Source organism: Bacillus rossius, chromosome 8 (assembly GCF_032445375.1).
Source record: "Bacillus rossius redtenbacheri isolate Brsri chromosome 8, Brsri_v3, whole genome shotgun sequence".
Taxonomy (NCBI): Eukaryota; Metazoa; Arthropoda; class Insecta; order Phasmatodea; family Bacillidae; genus Bacillus; species Bacillus rossius.
In genome coordinates, this window is record NC_086336.1 from 65,894,897 (window position 1) to 65,914,326 (window position 19,430).

At 42.2% G+C, this 19,430-nt stretch overlaps 1 protein-coding gene across 1 annotated transcript; it reads right to left on the bottom strand.

Annotated features, from left to right (window-relative positions):
* Nucleotides 1-6,375: 6,375 nt before the first annotated feature.
* Nucleotides 6,376-14,733, bottom strand: LOC134535125 (26S proteasome regulatory subunit 6B). The gene is made up of 8 exons (XM_063374064.1): nucleotides 14,601-14,733; nucleotides 14,431-14,526; nucleotides 12,702-12,888; nucleotides 11,507-11,653; nucleotides 10,507-10,710; nucleotides 9,982-10,226; nucleotides 9,398-9,622; nucleotides 6,376-8,641 (listed from the first exon to the last, which is right to left on the bottom strand). The coding sequence occupies exons 1-8, from the start codon at nucleotides 14,631-14,633 to the stop codon at nucleotides 8,528-8,530; spliced, it is 1,251 nt and encodes a 416-aa protein (XP_063230134.1). The 5' UTR covers nucleotides 14,634-14,733; the 3' UTR covers nucleotides 6,376-8,527.
* Between the last annotated feature and the right edge of the window lie 4,697 nt (nucleotides 14,734-19,430).

Genomic DNA, 19,430 nt, shown 5'->3' on the forward strand with positions numbered 1-19,430 from the left:
CCCAAGCTCTCAAAGATCGGTACGAATCTACCTACACAGATTCATATATTCCATTCATATAGCAAGGAAGATAAAGAGTCGCAGCTCTTTGCTATACTAACGTTTTTATTTTATTTGGAAATCAGCGAGCTATGCGGTATTTATAAGCAGCCAAACAACCTAAGTGTAGTTAAATTTTCTAAATTAAAAGTTGACAACCAGGATTATTTTTTTTTTTGTCATTGCTGCGAATAATAACCACGCATGTTTAGGATTATCTATTTTACAATACGGAACAACAAAAAAAAACTATTGTAAAATGCTTTAACATTTGTTTCAAAACTTAAAAACTGCATAGCAGCAAAGTATGGCTGTTTAAAATAATAATTTCAGTTTCAACTGTAAACATTTAACACATGCTCATGGCAGCAATGCTTATTTCATTGCTACCAAGATAATTGAACACTCAAAAAAAAATTTCAAAGTATCATATTTTGCAATTATACTTTACATACCACTCCATTAACACACCATTGCATAAATTCTGAACTAAGAGAGTTTGTAAAATAAATATTTTATTTGATTAATTATTTTTTAGAAATTATTTTTTCTTTATAATAGAAACTTAAATTTTGATAGTGACATTTCACAACCGCACAGATTTGTTAGTGCCCATATACCGCCTTTTCAGTTGCGGTTCTCTGATTCCACTGAGCACTTCTCTCGCACGGTGACTGTCACGCCAGGCTGCAGTGCCAGAGATAGTATTTATTATACTATATACTGAGGGAGTGTGCTAAATTTGCTGAAGGCTTCTTATGTAAATGATTTTAGACCAAGTGTTTTCGATTTAACTGATGTTGTGTACAAGTTGCTTTTCTTCGTTGTAATTGTTATGTTTGTTGAGCATCGAATATTGATGACCGAATATTTACAAATTCATGATAACGCAGTCTCAATTGCTGAAATTAAGTTTGACACATGAATTTAAGTATTTTTAAGGGAACATAAATATGACTAAAATAATTACGATTAGGCTCTGTCATCCAGACCAAAACTCCAGTTCTTTTATTGTTTTTTTTTTTAGGATAAGTTCATTTCTAGGAAATCACATCTCAGGCAGGAATTGCAATAGTCCGTCGCCTCCTTCCGAGTCACGTGGCCTGCAGCCAATCGGATGGCCCGAAAAATTCTATCCGCTGTCCGAAAACTTGACAAGCTCTAACTCTTTACGGACGGACGGATGGATTATATGTATGGTTTTCGCTGTGGCAGACAATTGTTACTGAAATTATACAGGCTTGTGGTGTTTGTATTGGGTCGTTCAGATGTTTTGCATAGTAACATTGCGGTTCTTAAAACTTTTGTCCAAACAATTCAATCACGACTCTGAATTTTTCCGGGGATACAATACGCACAAAGACACGACATAAGTAGTAAACAACCTCGAAATAAGACTCTGAGAGAGAAACACTGATTGTTGGCAGCACTTATTGAGAAAATAATCCGATGGCTGGATGAAGTCACGTTGTAAATCGCTCGGATAGCTTGACGGACTATAATTGTTATTCCGGCTTCATAATTCGAAGATTGTTGACATTGGAGATTGACGACGGGTCAGGAATTTTTGTGCTGAAACGTTTTATTGGTTAGGGATCGTCCATTAATCACGTGAGGCTCTAAAGGAGGAGGGGGGGGGGGGGGTGTCGGGAAAAATCACGAAATATCACAAAGGGGAGGGGGGTGTAGAGAGATATCACGTGTATTTATTTTTTCGCACGATTTCTACTAAACCGAAAAGCGACACGTGACGACTCGCCGTAGCCAGGCAACAATATCCCCGCCCGCCGCTACATGAACCACCCGGCTCGGCTTGCCAGTCGCCAGTAAGACTGTGATTTTGGCGCCGAATACATGCGTAAATCACATATAAGCCTTTCCTTTATTATTTTTATGCCAGTGAGAATAAACCTGCAACCTTAATGTGTGTCTGTACATTTGTATCACTGTGCTTAATTTTCCAAAATTAAATTAGATTATACCTATATTTACAGATAATATTCTTAAATTTTTAAAAAAAATATTTTGTACCAAAAAAATACACGTGATTTATTGGGTTGGAGGGGGGGGGGGGGGGGGTTAGTCTGAAACCTCTCCACAAATCACTAGGAGGGAGGGGGGTTAAAAATTTGCTAAATAAACATCACGTGATTAATGGACGACCCCTTAAAAGAAACCCTTCAATAAGGAAATTCCAAACGACTCAGGTTCACGCATGGCAGACGACCTTCCTCAAACAGTGGCGTCACGGGCTGTCCCTGCCAGAGCCCAGAGGTAAGCAGATTGCCTGGGCTCAGCCGCCGCTCACGTGACGCGCTGACGTCAGTCGAGCCGCGCGCGTCACCCGCCAGATTGCGGCTCGGCGCGTGACGTCACGCCCGCGCTACTACCCGGCCGAACACATCGACCCCTTCGGGCGAGACGCTCACACAGGCCGCCGTTAGCCGAGGCAAGCAAGGCGGACCGGCATTCCCGGTCTGCAACAGTGCGTCATTCAGGCGTGTTTGGTATTCCAACACGCCCGCACTTTCGTCACACATTTACACATGATGTGTCAGTGCCGGACCAGGAAGGAGAGAGAATATGGAAGATATAACCCCCCCCCCCCTTTTCTTTCTTTGAAATCACGACAAACTCTGCAAAATATCAGTGATGACAGTACGTTATTAAGGGTGATGCAAGGCGAGTTGTTATAACTGTGAGAAGCTGCATCACATACAGCTACTTCTGCAGGCCCGTATGTCAGTGTTTGGGTGACAACAGTAATGCAAGAATTTTTAAATACACGTGTTAAAATTTTAATTTTGTTTAACCCCGGGACTGGGGGGAGATCGCCACCTGGGCGTACACAGGTGGTAGGTTTTGATTAGGGGGTGGGGGGTGTTTGTGTTATATCCACACCTTGAAATCCTAAAATAGCTATCATTCACGTCAACAAAAGGGAAGAATTTGAAAGCAAACAGCGGGAAAGACGTTCTATCCCCCCCCCCCCCACAAATGTATTCAGCGAATGTTCTTGATCGCTAACCTTTACAATAACCTCCATAGCTAAATATAACGGCAGATAAAACGTGACTTTTAAAAGAACCGCCATAAATGTGTTAAATTAGCCTAAGGGGATATTACTTTTAAAAATTTCTGACTCATTTAACTGACACGTATTCCATACCAACCACCCTAAACCCTCCAGTCATTACCTCCCCCCTCCACCCCCCTGCACCCTAATATCATACGCAGTTTCGAAACTGAGCCCGCCTCTGTGATGTGCTTTTCAAGGAACATCAATTTTTAAAGTAATATTTAGGGTCATTGACAGGCGTGACGTCAGCTTTCGGCTGCTCGCGCGTACGTGCGGACGGAAGTTCCTTTGAGCGGAACAACAGAAGTTATTCCAAATACATTCTTTGGGGCGGAAATTTCTAAAAGATGGCGGACCAGCGTAATGTTTTGGACCTCCAAGCAATATGGCGCAACAATTAGCTGCATCCTGACCCATGTCATTCAGACAGCGCCTGCGACTGGCGTTGCAGATGCCCCAGTCCCTCCCTCTTTCCCTTGGTCAGCCTCCGGGGCTTCTGACGTCACGAGGTGACTACGTCATGTATTATGGATAGAGACCGGAAAAATTAGCGGATTCATTTCGCGTTATGCTAGAATCCAAACAACTGTACCTTCATGTTGCTTCTGTGATTGGCTTACAGTTTGTCTGAAGGACTTTGAGCCAATGGAAAACTTTCAACCAAAAAAAGTATCGTATCGCAAGCGTCCCAGTTGACAGTCACGAGTCGATAGCCAATGAGCAGGTGGCATTTGCCTGAGTGTGTAGAGGGTTGTGGCGTCTATCCTAGAGGTCACTGAGAGAGCGAATTTTTCCTGTCTCTAATCATGGATGTTAGACGATTGGTAGGGGCAGGCATTTTTCGCGAAAAGATCTGCACACCTATTAGAATGCAACAAGGTATACCCGCACCAGCGGTTTCTTCCTTGTGATTGGCGTCCGTCTGCGAGAGAAGTCGTTGCCTTATTTGGCCGAGCCATTCAAGACGCGTTTGCTTCCGCACTGAATTACTGTGATTGGTGTTGTTACAATCGACACGTACCTGGAAGAAACTCATCCAATCACGAAACACAGACGATGCTACAGTGTTTTAACTTTCAGCTGGTCTCAAAATCTTTTCGCGAAATCTGCATGGCCCTAACGATTGGGCTGCCTAGATAACTACTGTAGCCACAATCGAGGTAGTGTTTTCATCCTTCAGGGTTGTGGAGGGGAGTGGGGCAGGGGGTCGAGGAAGTGGTGGCCAATCAGGCAGGAAGCTTACAATACACGAGTATTGGGAAACAATTTGTATGAATTTACTTAACTATATTAAACTATTTTTTTTTTCATCCCTTACAACCTTGATTAAAAAAATAGGTTGTCTGTAAAGTCGGTTTACAGACGATAGTTTAACGTGACGTCATAACAAAACATTGATGAAATGATTGCATATTTTTATGAATAAAATTGAATCCTTTTTATTGAATTATCACTATTTTGTATGGATACAAAGGAGTTAAATGAAATCCACAATTTAATTGATAAATTTATTTTTATTTGCACTCATTAATTCAAATATGTATATTACTAGATTATTTTAACTATAACTTTTATACATGTTTGCTATTTAACTTCTTCCAATCTGTGTTATTCTGTTAAGGATATGACGATGATAGTAAAAGTAGGAAACGAATGGGAGTGTTTCAAGTTTAATGTGCCTTGAAAAAGTCAAATCGATGGTTGTTCCAATCGAATGGAAGAGAGATAGATGCGGCACAAGCGTACAATGAGCGTAACGGGACACAACGTAACAGGACACTTTTTTGTGCGTGCAGCTGGTGTTCATCGATTTATTATATGTTGCCACGTCAAAAATTATTGTGGTTGGGCCAAAGGTACTTAAATTAACAGTAGTGAGACGGTTAGGGTACAAATTTAGTTTCCTAGACAAGTGCACGCAGTAGTTAATGTGGGCAAAAAAAAATGGCCACACAGGTATAAATTTTACAATGCCAAACTAAGTTTGAGTAGTCAAATGATTAACCAGTGAAGTTTAACAGCCAAATAAGTAAATGATAACAATAAAGGATGTTTATAGAGTAACTATGTGAACAAGAAGGCAGACGAGGAACAAGAAGATACGGCGCGACAACCCTCGTCGTCGTCTCTGGTCGAGGATGTCGCTGGCTTCGACTACGAGTCTGTTGCCGACGCACGTCGCACCCGGCAGCTGCTCCTGGGTCCAGTAAACCCTTCATTACGTTACATCACGTCTCTCGCCGCAAGTCATTGGACTGGTGGCATTATGTACAGCCGAACTAACACATGCTACTGCGAGTTGTAAGAAACAGCTTAGATGGTTAAAGAAAATTAAATATAGTTACTCATATAACAAATCACTAAAAATAATAAATTAATGAAGCTATCAATGTCTTGCCTCTATTATAAATATATATATATATTTTCATTTCCAAACATAAGGTCCTGAAAATGTAAGTTTTCCTGGATGAATCATAATTAGAGTACCGGAAATTTTGCGGATTCCTCTGGCCTCAGGATAGAATTCAAAGTTATAGGTGTGCTCAACCCATGTTTACTTTCCCATTGGTTGATTTCTTAGCGAGAACATTTTTATCCTTGTTATTTGGCACTACCTGATTCGCTTACTTCTCTCCGCTGTACATCAATGGATTACGGTCGTAAAGGGGCGTGTCCAGATAACTGCGGTCCAATCATGAACACAGTGTGACAGTGTGGAGGTTTGCATTCTAGCTTGCGACTAAATGAATGCGCGAAAATTCCGTGGCTGTAATCATAATTCATTTTTTTTTTTTTTTTTAACTTTTCCTCCTAGGGTAACATTACTACAGTGCTGTTCTGCATACAGATCTGTGCTAATACTAATACATGGGTTAGCAGTCTCTTAGCACTGAAAACTGCAAGGCTCAACAAATATATAATGCTGTGATAAATATCATAATTCATGTAGTTTTTCCACCGTGGTATTTTTGGTGAATGTGTGTTTATCAGTTTCACTATCCCTGCAGGTGGGAGAAGAAACTGAATTACTCATAGTTTTGTTAATATTTTAAAGTATTTTAAAAAGCATTATGGCTTCAAACTGGTGCTATAAACAACATGAGTGCATTAGATGTATAGTGTCCACACAGCATGATTTAACTGAATGTTTTTCTTTCTGGGACATCTCAAAGTGTACACGTTGGGACAATCTTTTGAAAGCACACTCAAGTTACATATGACAAGGTCAACAAAGAATGTGACATAATACTGACCCATTGAATCAGATATTATTTATTTATATTTAATACAGATACATACATACTTCAGTGATGGCTCTTGAGAATGTTCAGGACACAGCTGTTCTGGATAAGAAAGTTATTTTGGCGGATTATCCAACGTTTATATGGTTTCAACGGAAATACCAATTTAAAAAAAGCACTAAGATAATGTGCATGCCATACATACATAAGCCCAGTAACAATTTTAATATGACACTGTTGAAATACATATTTTCTATAATCATTTAGTGGTTTCATACTAAAACATTTGACAATTATTTAGTGAATCTGTATTTCTTTCATAGAGTAATTTTTCCTAATAAATCAGTAATTAAGGGCACATAAACTTCTAATTGCCAATGTAAGTATAAACACAAAGTTGTACTAAAGTTGTACTTAACACATGGAAGGCACAAAGTCCATTTTACGTAGCCTGTTGCAATAAAATTGGTGATGTTACCTATTACAATAAAGCTGAAGAATATTTTATGGCGATAAAAATTTGTTTCAATAGACAGAGGTCTTACGAATAAAATCACCTGCTGGTTTAAAAAAAAAATTCTTTTTAGTTCATCTTAGGTTACCTTTCTTTTTAACTTTTGTTTTCGCAAAACTAAAACACACATGAATTTTCATTGCTTTTCTTATAATGAGATATTGTGGGTAATTTGGTAAATTTATAAAAAGGTTTTAACCAAAATATGTTTTTCCTGTATCGGTTCAGAAACTGTGAATCAACAACAGCTGTATCGGCATATCTGCAAAATGTTGTTAATCGTTACAGATCCAGTTACCAATGCCGTTTGTTTGAATACATATAGCAGAAGTTTTTGTGCGCCGCAAATATACTTTTCTACTGTCTGAAGCCAGGAACATTTTCCGGAACAAATTTCCAGCGTGATCTGCTGAATAACCGGTGAAATAGCATTCCACTTGAATCACACCTGTGGTACTGGTATGGCTCGTCAAAAAGAAACCGTTTTTTTTTTTTTTTTTCCTTTCCTTGGCAGATTTCACATTACCAACGTGTTTCAAACACTTCAAGTGATCAGAAACATCATTTTTACTACCATGAGAAACATTTAAACCATAACGGCACACGCTGCAACACGCATAGTTAGAGCCTTTTTTACTCCGATACACGGAAACAGTTCCAATTTTGCAGATCTAAACACATGCCTATACTGTTTTTTAGTGTTCGTTAAATATTATGACAGCACAAGCAAGCTCACTGAATACTAACTACCTCCATATAAAAGCATTAAACTTCCAAAGAAGTACAGAAAAATACAACCTCACAACACGAGCCATTTCCGCCACAGAGCAAGATGTCAGATGATTAAGTTAACCTTTAGGTTATTAAACGGGAAAAAAAAAATAGGAGGGGGGGGGGGGGGGGGGGGGGGGGAAAGAACCATACTGTTGGTTAGCTCAACTTAGTTCACGTAACAAAATACAAGATGTGCTACCATATTGTAACAGAAACTGAACGCAAATGATAAAAACATTTCCACTGCAGAGAAAAAAAGGCTGAAAAGCGTTAAGATATTCGGAATTTCCGTACAACTGTAATGTAGGTTATTTTCCGTGCAAATCACGGGAAAACCATAAAAGTTGGCAGGTGTGCATACTGAACCACTTTTAAACCCCAAAATGCTTGCCAATTTATTTTTGTTTTTTAAATGAATATATTTTAGACCAATTTATAACAAATTATTTTATCGCAGAAACGCAGCATATTAATGTTACAGTATTCTGGTGGTGTTAAGTATTACAAAACAGGATTTATGAAAATAAAAAAAACACCAAAATTTCTTTAAAACTGAAATTGGACTGAAAAAAAAAAGGTTACATTCTGACTGAAAAGAACATATTAGAGCATTTTTACCATGAAACATACTAATAATACACAGGAATAAAAATAAACTTACTAAAAATTTTCAAAATTATATTTTAAAAATAGTGAAAAATGTCAGTCGTACACATAACCACTAGTACATAGTTTGCTAGTCTACAAAGTGTTATGCGATTGCTCATTTCAACAGCACAATTAATTTTTTTTTTTTAGTTTATTAGCCACGCATCAAACACAACTGCCTCCTACAAATATGTACAGAACGGCGATCGCCGACGACGGACGACGACAAGGCTACTTGTAGAACTCATGCTCCGACTCGTTCTTCTTGATGTTGTTCTTGTAGCCCTTCTCGAAGTCCTTGCCCAGCACGATGTAGCGGTTCTCGCGCACCGCGTGCATGCCGGCCTGCGACACCACACACTCCCTGCACGTGCTGCACGCTACTACTCACTACCACCACTGCACCGTGCATCCACTTGTTTATTGATTGTTCCTTATCAATACAAACAGTTGCACCTAACGGGACTCATTTGCAAAAATATTAACATGTAAAATATGGTAACATGAATGTAGCTAAGAAGATTTAGTGAAAAATTTGGAATTTTTTTTTTTTCTGCAGCACAATACAGCAGAACCCTGTTATGATGTTTTCCTGCTTATGTCATATTTTTTCAACTCCCAAAATTTCCCCCATATGAACAATTGTAATTTATTTCCTGTTTATAACGTTTCATTAATGGTGCATTTCCCGAATGCCAGCAGCATCTCTGGTAAGGAAGACCAGAAGCTTTCAGGACTAGTTAACCTTGCGCCCACTCGGATGCGCTAGTGGCAGATCATGAGAGACACACGCCTAGTAAACAAGAGAATCTGGAATTATAACAACAGAAATATTAAGTTTATGCTTTATAAATTATTATTAGAACTAGTGAATATATCTTCTACATTAATAACATTATTATTTTTTATTAGCTCAGAAATGATTGTAGCACCTACTTAGGAATGCTATGTATGCCCAAGCCATATAATATCAACAATGAGGTGGTGTGTGAATGTTTTAAATTTAATTGTACGGTGTTTAGTCCCAAAATGTTTTTCAATATTTATTTGAATGTACTTGAAATGTATGTAGACACGCGGAGCGAAGGAACGGCGCGGTACCTCCTGGCAGATGGCGTTGATGTCGGCGCCCGAGATGCGGTCGGGCCGCGCCACGTAGTCCTCCAGGTCCACCTCCTCGCTCAGGTTCATCCTGGAGGTGATGGTGGAGAAGATGAGCCTCTTCTGGCGCCGGTCCGGCAGCGGGAACTCTATCTTGCGGTCCAGCCGGCCGGGCCGCAGCAGCGCCGGGTCCAGCGTGTCCGCCCGGTTGGTCGCCATGATCACCTGCGCCAGTCACCGCCCCGCTCACACCACACCCAGGACACTCACCGCCACCATTTCATAACACAACAACTACATCATTAACCATTCAGCCAGTACAAGAATTATTATTTTTTTATTTGTTTCCCAATGAACTGAGCAACATTTTCTTTACCAGTGCCTTTTCAAAAAGGTTACCATGCATTAGTTAATGAGCTATGAAGTCTGTCTGACTTAATTCTTTTGGAATTTTCTTAACTGACCGTTGTTATTCATCGTTACTAAAAACACGCAGCAGCGTCGTAACATTATTTAGCTCTGCACGATCACCCTGGCCAGATGGTCGATGCATGCTACACACTGCAGGGGACGGAGACGCGCACCTTGACGTTGGTGGTCTGGTCGAAGCCGTCCATCTGGTTGAGCAGCTCTAGCAGAATGCGCTGCACCTCGCGGTCTGCCCCCGTCTGCGCGTCGAAGCGCTTCGTGGCGATGGCGTCGATCTCGTCTATGAAGATGATGGCGGGGGAGTTCTCCTTGGCGAGCCGGAACACGTCGCGCACCATGCGCGGGCCCTCGCCCAGGTACTTCTGCACGAACTCCGACCCCACCACGCGGATGAACGCCGCTGGGAACACATCAGGGTCGCCACTATTGTCTACATCATTTCCCAGAGCTTCTACCGTTTCCCCTAAGTGTAGAGTGTGAATTTATGTGATCTGAGTGTGATACATTTCTAATATTTGTAGTCAGAACTGAATGTTCGTACTATTATTCATGTAATCAAAATTAATTGCAACAAATATAAATACAAACAGGTACCTGTGAAATTGCACGATCATACTGTTTCAACATGCAAATTTACATTTAAAACTCATCAAATGGACGACGAGCGGGGCCGGGCGTACCGGTGGTGTGGTGGGCGACCGCCTTGGCCAGCATGGTCTTGCCGCAGCCCGGCGGCCCGTACATGAGCACGCCGCGGGGCGGGTCGATGCCTATCTGCTTGTACAGCTCGAAGTGCGTGAGCGGCAGCTCCACCGCCTCCCTGATCTCCTGCTTCTGCATGTCCATGCCCCCGATGTCCGAGTACATCACGTCGGGCTTCTCGTCTGCAACACACAGCCACCGCAGGGGCGAAACTTACACAGACCCACGCTGCAACATCTGAGAGAAAACAAGGTCTGTACCGGCACTAACGGGATGTGTTCGAGTTAGTGAGGCGGCCTTCTGGTGCCGCCTCAAAGCGCCGGGCTCTGGACCGGCTTTGCACGACACGTCACCACGGACATGATTATAGCGTTGTTACCACTCACCACCTCCGGCTAGCTCAAAACTAGGTGATGAGTGAACATACAGGATGGCAGCAGGTCACAAAGTAATTCGTACGCAATATTCGATGTATTACTTGTTTTTTTCAATACATGTAACAAATCACAATATATTCAGCACAACAGAACACAAAAAATAATTTAATTGCCCCGGTCGTGGAAATAACGAAGGAGAATTACGTCAGCATGCCTTCCCACACAAAGAAGCCAGCAAAAAAAAAAAAAAAAAAAAACTAGAAAAAAAAACTTATGAATTAAAAAAAAATAAAAACAATAAATTCGGTGAATTTCGTTCACAATAACTTCTAAAAGGAAAAAAAAATTTACATCTAACCTGAAATATGACAAAAAATTTATAACAAATTATTATTACTGGATTGCATGGGGAAGGCTGTAATCTGGGTTGTTGCAGCGTGAATTGCGATAAAACTGAAATAGCACCGAAACGCATATCAAAACACCGGATGATACCGAAATGCAAGTCGTGTTAACGACCGGGAGACGGAGAGGGACGGAGAGGGACGGAGGGGCATGGAGGGGCACGGAGAGGGACGGAGGGCCACGGAGGGGCACGGACCGGCCTGCAGCATGGAGATGGAGGAGTCGGCCTCGGGCGGCAGCACGTCCACCAGCGCGTTGCTGTGCTTGTGCAGCGCCACGCTCGCCGACGCCTTCAGCAGCTCGCGGTCCAGCGTCGACAGGATGCGCACGTAGTAGTTGGAGCCTGCAACACCCCACACACAACGCTGTCCTCTCCTTCCCGGCACAACACTACTTTTATACCTTCCAAGAGAGAAAAGACAGCAGTTTCCTCAGTAAAAACAAGCACGCACTTTGCAACAGTTTTGTCAAGAATTAAATGTTACAGTAGAAAGAGTGGGAAATCTCATGCAAAAAAAACATTTTTGGGCACAGTTGGGTCACAAAAACCTGTCGAGATAGCAACATGACAACTGTTTGCGGTGCCAGTTCAGTCATTCACAACGATGAGAGAGAGAGTGAGTGAGTGAGTGAGTGAGTGTGAGAGAGTGAGTGAGAGGGAGGGAGCATATAAACATCCACTCACGCACGTTCGCGCACCCCCTTCCCTTTTTACCCCTCTCCGACTGGTTTATTATTAGAATCCCCCCTCTTGCTGAGCGCCAGCACGGCGGCACATGGCCACATCACTTGCCGTGCCCCGACAGGCTGAAGACTCAGCGCAACAACGCAGTTCATGAACTTTACACGCTCTGCTGAGATATTTTAACTAAACAATTCATACTTACTAGAGACATATTTACTAAAGACCAACGCACACTAGTTATTTATGAACACAATCAACCACAATAATGCAATATGAATTTTTTTTACCCAAAATAAAAAAATTGCACATGGGTCGCAGAACTTGTTTTTACACAAAAAAATTGGCATAAGATGTGTGACCCATACGAGGGTAAATACGTTCCTGCTCTCAGACTTTATTAACAATATATACAATTTTGTTTAAAGCTTTGTGTTTAGGAAAAGCAAATTCAAAAACAAAATAAGAGGTAAAACATGCACTTTTCACAGTATTATAAATCTTATGTACTTCAGTATTCTTGGAACACCTAAACAATAAACTAATCACCCACATTTGTTTGAAGACAACAATTATCAGAAAATTCTGAGAAAATAAAATTCATTTCGAAACTAAATCAAGAAATTTTCCATCTGTAATTGTTGTGTATGTTGTGGATGCTCTCAAGTGTAAATGAACGAGTGTCCCTGGCTGGGGCTGAGCGGACCACCTGTGGTGCTGCCCACGATGCCAGTGTTCTGGTCCACGGCCTCCAGGAACTGGCCGATGACCAGCGGCACGCTCTGGATGCGCTTCACCTCCTCCTGGGCGTGCAGGTACTCCTTCTTGAGGTTGCGCTGCTCGTCCTTGATGTACTCTTCCTGCACGGCCAGGAACTCCAGCTGCCGCTGCAGCTTCTGCGACACGCACGGCCCGGCAAACTGCCCTTCTTTCAGGGTCGCTAGGCAACACAGCCTCCACCCTACAGTTACCACTTGACCCACTACCCATGTGGTCATAGCTCATGCTACGAATTAATTTATATGTTTTTTTTTTGTTTTTGCCTTTAAATACGACATATGAAACCTATCAATGTTTACAGGGTTTTATTTATTCATAATCCAAATGTTTGAGAAAAGACGCTTTATTAAAATTTAACATTCATTTGAAAGCGTAGTACAAAATAATGTGTAACTGTAACCTATTTTATATAATGCAACGACGTTTAACAGGAAGATTATAAAAATTGTCAGGAAGTCATAAAAGTAGTTACAATTTTTTTTGGGTGATTCTGAAGTAAAGCCACTTTTCCCTAAATACTGATGAAAAAAATAATAAATTATTTTGTCACTTTCTCACATGTTTTCCAATCTTTATCTATGAGAATGTTTGGGTACATTAAAAAGGCAGTAGTCTATATCCCAATACCATAACAATATTGATGATACCACCATGGTGGCACTGACATCATTACCACACATTCTTACGGTTAAGTGCAGGAATATGGGGGTTCTGGGCGGGGAACATTCACATGCTCGTTTTTCACAAACCACGTTTCTCTATGAAACTAACTTTAGGGTATCATATTTTATGCTACAGCCCTACCTAATCTAGTGTAGGACATAATACCGAAGTAATATATATTCCGTACACTAATTTACTTTTCTCAACAAAAATATCTTTTACAAACCAAGCATGTGAATCTTCCCCATCCAAAACACCCACTCACGCGCTTGTGCCGTAAGAATGTTACGAAAGTAGTTACTTCAGCACAGCCATGTTGAAGACTTCATCAATATCCCTACAACATCGCGATGATCCTGACCAAACAAAGACTCAACCAGCACAATACATACAAATGTCAGTTCTTGTGAAAAATTTTCTTTTGTATTCAACAACAATCATAATTAATTTTATATCAAAAGTAGTTTTGTGTGCACAATCTTATGATATACTTAATTAAAACAGCAAGGATCATGTACCACAGAATCAATATATATAGGATCATGGGCTAAACTTGGTTTTAAGTGCTACAGAACAGTAACCATTTAAAAAAAGCTAACCTAACCAATTATTCTCATGATATAACAAAATTTAAAAACATACAACCCAACTTAACCAATCAGTAAAATGGTAAACTACAGGTAAACAACTTAAAGTATCACAACAGCATCTTAAAAAAAGTATGTAAACCATTTCAGGAAGTTAAAAAATGCTTTTGGGAATTATAAATTTTTTTCTTCAAAAGGGTTGCTTTCCTTCAGAACAATATTTATTTTCTTTTTTTCAGATGCGCCCCTCCCATAGATAATTACCCATGATTGCTGCATTACTTCAACGCAGTCTCCACAAGGTAACCCCTAAACCACATTGCACTAATAACTGTTTTCTAAATATTTAAAAGCATGTGCCCTGGCATATGATATTCTAGGTGAATTCCCAAAGTTGTTAACAAATACCTTATACTTGGTGTACAAGTCTTCGGTGTCCGTGTCTTCCACTCCAGATACGAGAGGTGCAGGCAATGTAGCTTTCGCATCGAGGCTGCTATCCTCCTACATAAAAGAATTGTATGAGAAACATAATACATCAATAAGCAAACAAAATATTTAAAATTAAAACAATATACTTTTTCAGGTAGAATAATTCCAATCTCTTCCATTTTTTAACCCAAATTTGCGATGTCACTATTTATTAACAACAACAATGACGGGACTTTTCCAAAGATATGCGATAATGATAATATTAACAACCCAGACAGTAAAACTTTGAAGGCGCTAACAAATATACAACTAAATATTTGTAGCCCAAATTAAAATATGAGTTGTAAGTAAATTAGATTATGGTGTACAAACGGCAATCAATAATTTAAAATGATAATTCACATTGACCGATAAACGAGTAATTTGTGGAATGCACTTCTAAATAGGAGGAGTAGAGAATGAACACCTAGCTGGATAGATTTTCTACACTATATTGTCAGTTGACCAAATGTAGGAGAGTGGGATCAAGGTTATTGTTCACTGGCCATCATTATGGACAGAGTTCCCAAGAGATATGGTGGTTCCTATGTAAATGTTGTTCACTATTAGAAAGTTGGATAGAACTATACAAAACTCACAAGCAGAGTGAAACAGCAGGGAGGGGTACGCTTACAGTAAATGCAATTCTAAAGAACAAAGTTGTGTATGAAGTTTATTTCGGGTCTTGATGTTGGGGCACTCAAACAATAAATAAGGGGTTAGAGTGGCAGGAATGTATGGAGGGCAGGAAGAAGGTAAATTTGCTACAGGAGCATTACATCTGAGTTTGAAAGTTAATAGGTATGTAAGTAGCGGAAACTAGCAAACATGGTAGAACAGAGAAGTTTAGAGATAAGAGGAAGAGGTTCGAACTGCGGTCAGGAGTGTGAAGGGGAGGAAGGCACCTAGGCTGGGCTGGATAGGGAACAGTCACCTTAAGTTTGGGGGTGAGGAGGTGTGTAGATACTGACATCGTACCGACCATGGCCGTTAAGCCCGTGCTCCGCACCGCCAGTACCGTATCCCGTTTTCGGAGCGCGCCCCTTTGCCCAGCCGGAATGAGTCAGGCGAGCGTCTCGGGCGTGACCCCAATAGACATAATGAAATTTAAAGGTACGGAACCCCGGAGGCTCGAACCCATAATTCAATTAAGGGAAAAGCCATTAGTACGAAATTACTAATTACCCGACATGTAATAAGTGTGTCGTAGCCACTCCGGGCGAGTACACCACGCACGGAGCAGACAACAAACCTCATTAACAGTCACCGTGGCCACTGGCCTTAATTAAAATGCCCGTGACTATGATTAAGTCAGAATAGGAGAAATCCCTCTAAAACAATTCGCAGTGGGACAATATGTTAGTAAATTTACAGTCGCCAACTTGATGTCACAATTTAAATAATTAAATACATTAAAACCATTTTTAAGCCTTAAGCACCCAATTACCAGGTGCTACATTGAAATTGGGCACCTGGAACATGTTTTAACTGGTAATAGAGTAAATTCAATTAATATAAGTTTTTTGACGCCGACTCACAAAGAAGAGAAAGTTTCTCTTCCTTGCGAGGCGGACATGTTCGGCAGTCTCTAACCACACCGCGCCGGGAACAGACGTGTGTCCGTGGGCAGCATTCAAGTTTCTTTCATTGATTAATTTTATTCTGTACTAAATCTTTAAATTTAAAACATTTTATTAATTCATCGCTGCCCATGTCGACTTGGCGCTTATTTTGCGGAACCGGGCCTATCCCGACTGTCTTCATCGTGATACCGCGCTGTGTATCGTATCACTCACGTAAGTGTTTCGCCGAACTTAGGAGCCCGCTCATCGAGCCCCCCTCCCCTCCCCCGCAACCGTTAACTTTCGGCGCTGGCCGTCTCCAGCGAGCATCGACCCACGCCCCGCGAGACTGCCACGGTAACCATTAGTGTCGCGTAGTGTTATGTTTTTTTTTTGTGCTAATTGTGTAATGGCTAGACATCGCCAAGTGTTGGTGAGAGTGTTTTCTAGCGGGACTAAATTAAAGGTAATTCTCACCAACTCGTGTACACTAATTTTCCGTAGTCTCCCGTCCTTCACGCGGCCGAGCAGCCTTCACAGTCAAGGTAGAACCATTCAGGTTACATTCAAGCCGTGTACCTGGCGGGGCACGCGGGGGTAGAGTACCCACGACCCAACACCAACGGCCTAGCAGCCCGCTAGCCTGGCGCCCCTCCGGACAACAAGAGCATCGCGACGCCCGTAGCGCCTGTCAGGTACCCCCGGACCTTTCACAGAGGTCGGGTGACGGCAATACTTAATGGTGATGTTCAAACAATCTCTTGAGGAGGGGAAGTTACAAAATGAATGGAAAGAAGTGGTAGTGGTACAAATTTGCAAGAGAGGTAGGGATAAGACTAACAATGTTAACTACAGACCAGTCAGCCTGATGTTTTGATAGGGAAAGTAATGGAGAGGCTAGTGAGCAGTTATGCAGTGGGAGTAAAGAATGACCTAGGTTGGGTGGACGATAGACAGTATGGATTCGGGAGAAGGTTCTTGTGTGAAACACAGATTGCAGGGTTCCCGAAGGATCTGGTGGAAGTGGTGGACGGGGTAAGTAGATGGATTCAATTTTCATAGACTTTTAAAAGGCATACGATAGAGTACCTCAGGTTAGGCTAATTGAGAAGGTAGAGATTTTGGTGGAGGATGAGAGGGTGGATAGTTGGGTGGGAGACTTCCTGAGGAATAGAAGGCATATGGTTAGGGTGGGTGTGGAAATGTCTGAAGAGGGGGAGGAGTTCCTCAAGGGAGTGGTATGTTGGGGGCCCTGTTGTTCATAGAAATGATGAAAGGGGGAAGGGGTTCATCTGCAAAGTGACCTGAGCAGACTGTAACAATGGATGGAGCACAATGGGATGTCACTGAATTTTGAAAAGACGAAGGTGGTTAGGTTCACGAGAAAGAGGAAAGTAACGAGGGAAGTGTTGACGTGGAAGGGGCAGGAGATAAAGGTGGCCGAAATGTATAAGTACCTGTTGGTGACCTTACAAAATAACCTGGGATGGGCAAAACAGATTCAATGGGTGTTGATTAAAGGTAGGATGGTGATGGAGCTGCTTGGCAGGACCCTACAGAAGGAAGGCAGGAGGGTAAGAGAGAAGGCATATCCCACATTGGTCAGGCCAGTGATGGCCTACTCAGGGACGGCGCGTCCATATAGGCGAACCAGGCAACCGCCTAGGGCGCCAAGTAGCTGGGGGCGGAGCAGCACAACACATAATAGCTGATATAATATTGACGCCGTCCCCGTTGCCTGATCTAAATTTTACGTGAATTTAAACTGTTTGACTAATTTTGGGTCTCAAGGGCAGGGTTCCTGGCCTCGTGGCTGCAGGCAGGGACGCGTCGACAAAGGACTCCCCGGGCTGTTATGGCCTCCCAGGACGCCTTATTAATGAAACACACACGTACTTTTAGCTGTTTTATTCCGTCGCACAATCTACACGTCACACGCTCACGTAACTGGCCGCTTCATCGTCGACCTAAGCTCCGCGCACGATGAACCTGTTCTGGCTTATGCGAAAGTACGTGGACGCAACGTGAAGTGCGTGGGCGATAGGTCCCGCAAAATTACTTAAGATAACACATTACACTATAATCACTGTGGATAGTTCCGCACAGGTGGATAAATAACGGCGGCTACTCCGCGTGGTGGCGAGGGCCACGTTACGCTGGGTGCGGGCACGGTGGAATCTTGCAGGATATCACACGCGTGGCCGTGGCATGTCCCAGTTAATGACTCGTCTGAAAGTTTGGTATCGCGTTTGGCGCAGTGCCACCCTGCGTGGGCGAAGAACTATGTCCCGGTGTGGGACTTTACAGCGTGAGGCGCAGGTGCCACGATGGGCCACCTAGTTAATTACGTATTATATTAAAAGTCCGCAGTTGGACTGCACATATTATTAATGGACCGCGCGGGGTCGCGAACGGTCGATTCGGGCCGACCGGGGAGCTGAATTAAAATGATATGGCTATAATTACCTATTGTAGTTACTGGATGTTGGCGCGAAAGTTGAGAGCTCCCCGTGCGTGAGCTGCCGGCCCGGGCGAGTGCTGGATGGCGACTGACTAACCTCCCTGGCCGCCCGGGCCAGGGAGGGGGGAAATTCCGCGGGAAAACTGCGGAGCGCGGGAAGATGACTTCGGCCAGTTTTGTGAATGATAACCCTTTATAACATGATCATTAAATTAACATTAATTATTACTGAATTTAGACTTGTTAGTTTTTGCTTGTCTTATCAAATGCATGAATAAATAATACCCTTGCGCAGTGCCACACCCGGCCTAGCGCTTTGCACACATAGGAGGCCGTGACTGACGTCACGCCGTTCGAGGAACTGCACTATGTTGCGCGCACGGGCGCGTTCGGGGCGCGGCACAGATCAGGTGTTGAGGACACATGCCGGCCTGTGCTCTCAGAGGGAGCACTGACGGCGGCGTCAATATGTTTAACGATTATTGAAACTAGATGAAAATGGATTTTTGTAACAGTTTGGAATGGTTATATTGATATAAGTAATTATTTAAAGTCCACGGTGACCTGTTTATGATTTGTAATAAGTAAAAAAGTAAAAAAAAAAAAACACAAGCCTGCTTACATTTGATTGTTGACAAAATCTTATGCTTACATAATGTATTTTGAGGCAAGGAAATTTTTTTTGTGGTGTCCACCAGGTTGTGATTTGGGGGGGGGGGGGGAGGGAGGAATTAAGGTTTTTCGCCTAGGGCGCCAATGGTTTTTCGCCTAGGGCGCCAATTTACCTTGCACCGGCCCTGGGCCTACTTAATGACTGAGATAAGGGAGCTGGAGAATGTGCAGCGTAGAGCAGCGATATGGGTGATGGGTATGTGGAAGAGTAAGGAAGGGCAAGAGTAGGAAATGCATAGTCC

Excerpts from the sequence above, each read along its gene's own strand:
- LOC134535125 (XM_063374064.1), bottom strand. The coding sequence starts at position 14,633 with ATGGAAGAGATTGGAATTATTCTACCTGAAAAA. Across the intron at positions 10,711-11,506 it reads CATCTCCATGCTGCAGGCCG|ACGAGAAGCCCGACGTGATG; the intron begins GTCCGTGCCCCT and ends TGTGTGTTGCAG. Across the intron at positions 10,227-10,506 it reads GGTCGCCCACCACACCACCG|CGGCGTTCATCCGCGTGGTG; the intron begins GTACGCCCGGCC and ends ATGTGTTCCCAG.